This window comes from Myxocyprinus asiaticus, chromosome 6 (genome assembly GCF_019703515.2).
Source record: "Myxocyprinus asiaticus isolate MX2 ecotype Aquarium Trade chromosome 6, UBuf_Myxa_2, whole genome shotgun sequence".
NCBI classification, from domain to species: Eukaryota; Metazoa; Chordata; class Actinopteri; order Cypriniformes; family Catostomidae; genus Myxocyprinus; species Myxocyprinus asiaticus.
This window is the reverse complement of record NC_059349.1, coordinates 53,045,909-53,054,790: the sequence shown is the minus strand read 5'-3', so window position 1 is coordinate 53,054,790 and position 8,882 is coordinate 53,045,909. Positions and strand designations below refer to the sequence as shown.

The following is an 8,882-nucleotide window of genomic DNA, read 5'->3' as shown; positions in this document are numbered from 1 at the left end:
ATATCAAGGCAAGTGGCAGCTGCCAAACAAATGTTACTTTACTTTTCTGAGCCATTTTTGCTCAGTGACTTTGAATCAACTGGTGTGGCAGTGATTAGTAGATGTATGAAGTCACTTCCGTATTGTTTTGTCATTTTAAATGGATAAAAGACTTGTGAAATGTTTTGCTTGAAAAATGTGTTTGTGCTTTAATATTGTGTCCTCTAAAGAAATTCATACATTTGACTTACTTGTAAGTGAAGTTTAAAATACTTTTTGGTGCCATCGTAAACTGTTATTGTATTCTCAGATTTCTGCTAATCTGTCTCTAGTAATGTCGCCATTTCACATCATGTCAAAGGCAAGTCTACTGTAGATGCTACCGAGGTTTAGGACACGTATATGACATTTTATGTCCTCAAAACAAGTCTGTGTGTGACATTCCCAATATCCGTGCGAGAAAAGCATTTGAATATAAACCCACGTGTCCATAATCGACTTCCTCCCATTTTGACTAAAATAGGAAAAAACTCAAACTGCATTTCTGCTACTTTTTTTGTTGTCGTTGCTCTCCATGACAAACGCTGACGTTGGAGACAGTCTTACCTTTCCCCCAGCCATGCCTCGTGGTCCAGGCACTTGGCCAAGTCTCAAGGCTGATCCTGTGACAGTGCTACTGTCTGTGAGAGATCAGAACATGCACATCTATTTAGGACTCGCAAAGGTCCTTCTCTCTTGACCCCGATGGCATGTAGCCTAAATATAAACCCTCGCTCCCACTTCTCCTGACAATCCATCATAAGATACGGCTCGCAATAGGTGTCACAGTACAGCAACAGACAGGCTTTGCACTTTGTTTTACAACCTGAAATCTCTTCAGTATCTGGATGAGAATAATGAGAATAAATGAATAGAAACACTTCTCAGATGTTTCTTTGGAGACAAAATACCCCAGTAATCTCAAACGTATCTCCTATAGAGTTTCAGAGGAGATTTCAACAATGTCTCAAACTGTACTCAGATTTGCCAAGATGCTAAAAAAATCTGCTATACACATTCATTTTATTCCTCTAAACTCTTACTGTATGTCAACAATTGACAAATTTGTGCCTATTTTCTTACTGTAATGAAGGAGAAACATTTAAAAAAAGTTGATCCCAACATTAAAGTAATAGTTCACCCAAAAATGAAAATTCTCTCATCATTTACTCATCCTCATGCCACTCCAAATGTGTAAGATTTTCTTTCTTCTGCTGGACACAAACAAATATTTGTAGAAGAATATCTCAGCTCTGTAGGTCCATACAATGCAAGTGAATGGTGGCCAGAAATTTAAAGCTCAAAAAAGCACAAAAAGGCAGCATAAAAGTAATACATACACCTCCAGTGGTTTAATCCATGTCTTCAGAAGCGATATGATGGGTGTGGGTGAGAAACAGATCAATATTTAAGTCCTTTTTTTTTTTTTTACTATAAATCTCTACTTTCAAACAGCCCTTATAAGGGCTCTTCTCTCCTAAGAGATCTTCTTGGCGGAGGATGAATCCCAGTTGCCTCCGCATCTGAGACAGTCAACCCGCGCATCTTATCATGTGGCTCGTTGAGCACGTTGCCACAGAGACATAGCGCGTGTGGAGGTTTCACGCCATCCACCGCGTCAACCACGCTCAATTCACCATGCGCCCCACCGAGAACAAACCACATTATAGCGACCACGAGGAGGTTACCCCATGTGACTCTACCCTCCCTAGCAACCGGGCCAATTTGGTTGCTTAGGAGAGGTTGCTGAGTCACTCAGCACGCCCTAGCGAACTCCAGGGGTGGTAGCCAGCGTATTTTACCACTGAGCTACCCAGGCCCCCTAAGAGATCTTCTTCTTCTTAAGTTTTGGACCCTTTTGAAAGAAAGAAGTGAGATCTCCATTAAGTTCCTTAAGTCTCTGGAGCTACAGTATAAAAGAGCACCTTTTGAGCGATACAGTTTTTATTTCTCCTAATTTTTTAGAAACATTTGAGACAAAATTGATACCTAAATGAGACTTAACTGAGATCTCCATTAAGTCCCTTGAGATATGAAAGAGCAAACTCTGAGCAATGCAATTTTTATTTCTCTGAAGGAATTTTAGCAGAAATATCTGCGACAAAATTGATACATAAATTAGACAAATTTGAGAACTGCATTAAGTCTCTTCAGCAATAAAAGAGCCAAATTTGAGCTATGAAAAAGTGACCTTTAAGCAATAATATTTTAAATTCTCCTAAGGAATCTTGGATAAACATTTGAGACAAAGTTGATACTTCAATGAGCCATAACTGAGATCTCATTTAAGTCTCTGGAGCTATGAAAGTGCTCATTTGAGCAATAATATTTTAATTTCTCCGAAGGAATTTTGGATAAACATTTGAGAAAAGTTGATACCTAAGTGAGACTTAACTGAGATCTTCATGAAATCTCTTGATATATGAAGGAGCCACGATTGAGCACTCAGAATTGCTTCATGAGATCAGGCTAAAATTTCCTCTGAGAAGTTTCAGCTAGGCCACTGTATCTAACAACTTGAAGTGTTTCTGATTTTCAAAGATTGGAAGCAGTTTTTTTTTGTCTGTGTAATATAGTATTTGGCAGCTGTTGTACAGTATGTACAGCTGCACAGACCACACCCAAAGCCAGCCAGAAGCAATGCCAGTGTGCTAATATACAGTATATTTGGACTGTTTACTGTGTGCAGTCTTATCAATGGGGTTATCACATTTTTCGGAGGGTCTTTTGCTCTATTTGACCCTCTATAAGTTACAGATAGTGAATTATGTCACTCTGGCTGCCATCAAATCAAATCCATGCCTGTATACTGAACTGACGTCAATACTGTATTACACAATACGCTTACAAATGATTCACATTTATATTCTGCTATACAGTAGATCATGCATCAAACATTTTGAGAGTCTTGTGCATTTGATATTATTTAACATTTTGTTTGAATTCTTTTTAATTGTAAGGTTATGATTAAAAGAAATGTTATTGTAAGAAAAGAGTTGATGAAAATAATTCAGTGTAAATTACATTTTTTTTTTATTCACCTTTGTTTAATAGCACATTTTGTTCACATGTCATTTCAAGACAGTTTGATCATCAAAGTTAAAAGTGTGTCAATATGCACTGAAATGGAATATCATGGGAAAATTAAATAAACATATTAATTAATAAATTAAATTCATAATGAAATTAGCAACAAATAATAATAAAATGAATGTGAGTGTAACCTGTAACCTTTAATCATATTTTATTTGATTCTGTATGTTGATTGAAGTGTTTCTTTACATGCAAAGCCCAATGCAAAAAATGAACACACAACATAGAAAGGATTCAAATGACTTTTATGACCCAAGACCTTTTAGTCAAATAGAGTTTCAGTAGAGTTTTCAATAACAGTACAATAAAAACACATGGCAACAAAATATTGTTCATCTCTGGGCACTCCAGAGAGCAATACCTTTTTTAATAAAAGAAAAGTTACATAGATCAATATAAAATTCCAGGCTTTTGCCATCAGTTGTACAATAAGTTAGTATTTTATTATATTATTTACAATATTTGTTCACTGGACAAAGCCATATCTACTTAAAATGCTATTTACAGTTCTATACACAAACATCTTCATGCAATCTGGAGATGCTGAAAAGGAATAAAAGACAAATTAGATATAAAAATGTGTCCTAATAATCTCAGGAAAGCTTATGCATTGAAGGAAAGTGGTTCTTACCAATAACATATTCAACAATGTGTTCTGAATGTCTACATAAACTTGGTTATAGATCTCCTCTTTGGATTTCATTCCATCCAGATATACTACAGGCACAAAATGAAAGAGTCCATGTGAGTTACAATGGTTCCTTAAAGTCAACGTGATATCAAAACGGACCCTTATTTACTTTATTATGTTTCTGGTCTAATTGTGAACAATTCATCTTTATTTCAAAGAAGAAAAAAAAATGCTTGTCTTTGAAATCTTTCATCAAAATGTATTAACTTGCTCCGCCTCTGAAACAAGTTTCCTTTATTGATGACATCATAAAGCCCTCTTATTTTTAACCCGTCCCCATGCAACGCCCACTTTTCACAATCCAGTGAATTCCTAATTGACCAAATTAAACCCATCCCTACATTTAATTTGGAAATATGTTACATTACACATGTAAAATGGGCTACTACTACAGTAGTCATTCAGATTGGTTGACTTACGGACATCTAGGCTGTTATTCTCCATCTCTCTCCTGTGTTTCAAGTACATGGGCCAAACATGGCCGTCAAACAGACCAGGGGGGTCAGGAACGGTATACTTTCTTGTACTAGAAGGATAAAAGAAAAAAAAAAAAAAACCCGATTTGGTCGGAAAACACTCTACAAACAAAGTTCTTCAACAAATATCTGATCCTCCAGAAACGATTCTTACCTTCTTCTCCTTTTGCACTCCTCGTATGGAATGGTGACATAGTAGCACTTGTTGTAGACATCAAGCAAAGGCCTTGAGAAACAAAAACAGTTAAATAGTTTAGAAGATACAGAGAAGATACTGTAAGCCAACAAGACTTGCAATGCAACGAGTCAAGTCTGACTCAAGACGCCTACTTGTAGTTATAGAGAAGAAATCCTTCTATAATGAGGATGTGGATCTCGCGTTCAGGGTCCGAGCCGTCAGGCATGGCTGAAACGGTCACGCCGTGAGAACGTGCAAACTTCACCGGGTTCTCGATCCATCCCTTAACTGTGTTCGCCATAGCGTCCATATCTAACGCTGCAATCACTAAACAAGGGCGACAACAAAAAAGATAAAACATGTCTCACATGCGAGGATAATGGAGAAATGAATGTAAAACATGAACACACTTTTTTATCTTCTTTTAGTTATTTTTCCTTTTTTTCCATCTTTAGGGATGTTAATAGTTAATTTCATTGCAGTCAAATTTACACTTCCAGTCAAAAGTCTGGACACACTTACAGTACTTATTGCCTATTATTACAATTTTTCTCTATTTATAATGATAGTGAAGTCATCAAAACTAAGAAATAACACAAATTGAAGTTTTGGTATTATGTAGTGACCAAAACTGATCTTAAAATTGAACTTCAAAGCCAAGGAATGCCTTTTAAACAGGATTGAATGCGTACTGACTTACAATGGAAGTGAATGGGGTCAATCCGTAAACGTAGTGACATCGGCTGAGAAGGAAAGTCATTTTAGGGGTCAATAAGGGTAATTTTGACTTCATGTTGGCTTTAATAATTACATTTAACACTAAAGTACATCAAAGTACCATGTAATCTCATTACATGCTACAATGGTATTCTTTGGACGCTCAAACAGATCAATGTTTTGAAAGTGCCACAGTCACAGTGTTTACACTCCCAATGGATTACTTATAGTTGACTATAGTTGAATACGAATGGAATATTTTGGGTTCAATACAAGTTAAGCTCAACTGATAGCATTTGATTACCACAGAAAATATTTTTGACTCATCCCTCATTTATTTAAAAATCTGTGATACAGTGAGGCACTTACAGTGGAAGTGAATGGGTGCCAATCTGTAACATGTTAACATGATTTTAGTGTGATAAAATCACTTACTAACCTTTTCTGTGTAAAGTTATAGCCAATTTTACAACTTGGTTGCCATTTAAACAACTTCAACAGAAGTTAATGTACATCAAGTGCTTTAAAAATTAATAAGCTTCACATTTCTGCATTTAAACCCTTCAGAAATTGACCCCATTCACTACCATTGTAGGTGCTTCACTGTAACCTTGCTTTTCGCTTTTATTATTATTATTATTATTATTATTAAGAAAATGAGGTACGAGTCTAAATACTTTTTTGTGTATGCCACAAATACTGTCGATTGAGCTTAACTGGTTTTGAACCCAGAATATTCCTTTGAAACTACATTTAAAATAGTTCTGTAAGAAAAATCAAACATGGGCACATTATCCTTGTCTAAAGCCTTAAGATCAAAAGTTTTTTTTTTTTAAGATCGTGTGAAAGTGTGTCCAAACGTTTGACTGGTAATGTAAGAAAATAATTTTGCTGGGTTTTAGGGTTTATGTTACAGAAAAGCAAAAATCAGAATGGTCATGGAAAGGGGGGAATACATTACTGTTTCTCTTCCTACAGCGAAAGCCACTCTTACCATCCCATTGTCTAAAGCCGTCCTCCCCGACCTCTATTTGATCTTGGGGCTGCAATAACAGTGACCAATAAAACAAAAAGGTGTAGATCGCTCAGGCAGTGCTGGTCCCACCTGGACATGCCAGCTTCTAAAGTCATCTTCAATTCAATAAATGTAAACATCAAACTAATAATTGGCACTAAATGTGCAGTTGTGCTAATTGCATTTGTTGGAAATATCTTTACCAGCATGTTGCCATTGCAATTTTGAGTATGGCCTCTAATGACAGCTAGGAATGTGTGTCTGATGCACTTCTGAGATACATCAATGTGCACTTGGAGAGCATTTGGCCTCTAGTGTGCCGTATGCACCGTAGAATCATAATAGTGGAATTAGGAGTTTAATGCTGCAAATGAATGCCTGCAAGATTGCAAACCATCTGAGGAACCTCAATAGGCATTCATTTGTGGTCTCTATGAGGTTGGATGTCCAGGAGATCACCAGCATAGGGTTTATGAACCACATCGAAAGAACAATATGGACAATGGATTCACATACAACAGTTAAGCCCTATATGTCCTATATGTTTTTACCTTTTCTGTCCATTGGAACTGCTGTGGTTTTTATTCTAATGCATGTATGGTTTATGGTGGTAGTTTAAATGCTATTAGTCTAATATGTGCAGTGGCCTCAAAAAGTATTTGGACACTTATAAATGTCTGAATGTCATTGTATTAGATAATATCAAAGCAAGAGTCATCTGCGCTCGAATGCGTACAACCGTAAAGTGTTGCAAAACTTTTTGTCTTCATTTTAAACAGTATATCTATTGTTTTGTTTCATGTAAAAGCTAAAAAATATCCCCATCGTTTTGCTTGAAAAGTGTGCTTTAAAAACAATGATTTCCCCCCCTAATTCCTTGACATTCATACATTTTTAAGTGTGACTTAAGTTACTTTTTGGGCCCCTAAAGAGGTAAAAACACAAAGCTGACAGGTGTCATTTAAAAGTGCGGAATCTATCCATACCTTGAAAAAATCATCTTGATGTATAACACAACAATTCGGTAAATTCTTCAGAAGTCTACTCGTCAGAGTTGTCTTTCCTCCATTAGTCACTCTGTACAGGAAAGATTTAGACAATTAGTCAATGAGATCATTAAATAGATTTGCAATAGTAAGATCATTGTATTACTCACCCTCCAATTCCAATAATAAACTTCATTCTGATCCTTTAATTCTTGGTCTTTGCAGAAGGACACTAGCAAAGGAATTGCTTCCTTTAAATGTCAATAATCTCGGGAATGCTTTCAGTCTCTCTCTCTCCTCTCTTTCTCTGCCGGACTCTCCCTCTCTTTACTATTTCATTGATGGACTTGGCTTTCGCGTTCAATATATAGACCCCTCGGCTTTACGTCATAGAGATGCTCTTCGCTTGCCAATCAGGCCGCTCTCGGGGAGCCAATCAGCGCGGAGTGTCCATCGCGCAGGCCCAATCAGCGTTTGATTCGTCGAGTTAAATTTGCATAACGGCACAGGCCCACTGTTGCAGCTGTCGCGCTTCGTCTGTTAGAATGTCACTGGGGACAGGAGCAGTAACTGCTGGTCTGAGGGGCAGTTAAAGAGTGGAAATATACCACGAAATGATGACAGTTACCACACAGAGTGTGTTTAACATATGTTACCATACATTACTGAAATGAATGGCGTGGAGGAACACGAATGAAGACATCCGGTTCATAAAGATGTCACATTCACATACAGTATTAAAGTACGTCACACGGGGTAAAACGAAACCCCTAACCACTCTCTCCCGTGGTAAAATATCTGTAACTCACAGCTTCGAGTCGCTGTTTTTTTAAAAATGTAGTTTATATATTTATATTCCCCTAACGTTAGCATTTGGTTCCCTTTTGGTTATTTTTTGGGAACCAATTCCTAACATTCTAGGAACGTTCTCTTTAGGTTCCATTTTTGCAACCATAAACTAATGTTCCCAGAACGTTGCAGGGAGGTTTTTGTGTGACAACCTAATGAGAACCTACACAGAACCTTCCCTAATGGTTATTTTTAGGTTTTATTTTTATAACCATAAACTAACCTTCCCAGAACGTTGCAGGGTGGTTTTTGAGGGATAACCTAATAAGAACTATAGAACGTTCTCTAATCGTTATTTTTAGGTTTTATATTTTGTTCACATTTTTTTAAAATTATTTTTCACCAACAAGATTATTTATTTAAATCGAGGCTGCAGTGTCAAAAATTTATATTATTACTGACTTAATTTTTTTTTTAAGTTCAGCAAAAATGGATCAGTTTTCACATAATTACTTTTTGTAATTATACTGTTCTAGCACATTTTTATCTATGAAAATGTTTTCATGTTTTTTTGTATTAAATAATAATTAAATGTTTAGACAATGGATCAGCAAAGACATTGATTGTGGGCTTATTATTTATTTATATAGACTGGTTGTTTTATTTTTATTATTTATTTATTTTTATCCCCTTTTGTCCCCAATTTGGAATGCCCAATGCGCTCTAAGTCCTCGTGGTGGCGTAGTGACTCGCCTCAATACAGGTGGCGGAGGATGAATCTCAGTTGCCTCCGCATCTGAGACCGTGAATCCACGCGTCTTATCATATGGCTTGTTGACTGTGTTACCGCGGGGCCTAGCATGTGTGGAGGCTTCACGCTATTCACGCAGCATCCACGCACCTCTCACCACGTGCCCCA

At 36.8% G+C, this 8,882-nt stretch overlaps 1 protein-coding gene across 3 annotated transcripts; it reads right to left on the bottom strand.

Moving 5' to 3' along the window:
* Positions 1-3,339: 3,339 nt before the first annotated feature.
* On the bottom strand, positions 3,340-7,497 carry LOC127442690 (nicotinamide riboside kinase 2-like). 3 transcript variants are annotated; one of them, XM_051700890.1, is made up of 8 exons: positions 7,345-7,497; positions 7,175-7,265; positions 6,168-6,216; positions 4,609-4,783; positions 4,433-4,504; positions 4,222-4,328; positions 3,743-3,828; positions 3,340-3,654 (listed from the first exon to the last, which is right to left on the bottom strand). In XM_051700890.1, exons 1-8 carry the CDS (start codon positions 7,368-7,370, stop codon positions 3,637-3,639), a joined length of 624 nt encoding a protein of 207 aa, XP_051556850.1. In that variant the 5' UTR covers positions 7,371-7,497; the 3' UTR covers positions 3,340-3,636. The 3 variants fall into 3 exon arrangements, 2 of the variants coding, with proteins under 2 accessions (XP_051556850.1, XP_051556848.1); XR_007897523.1 differs by having other exon boundaries at positions 3,743-4,328; XM_051700888.1 differs by having other exon boundaries at positions 3,340-3,828.
* Between the last annotated feature and the right edge of the window lie 1,385 nt (positions 7,498-8,882).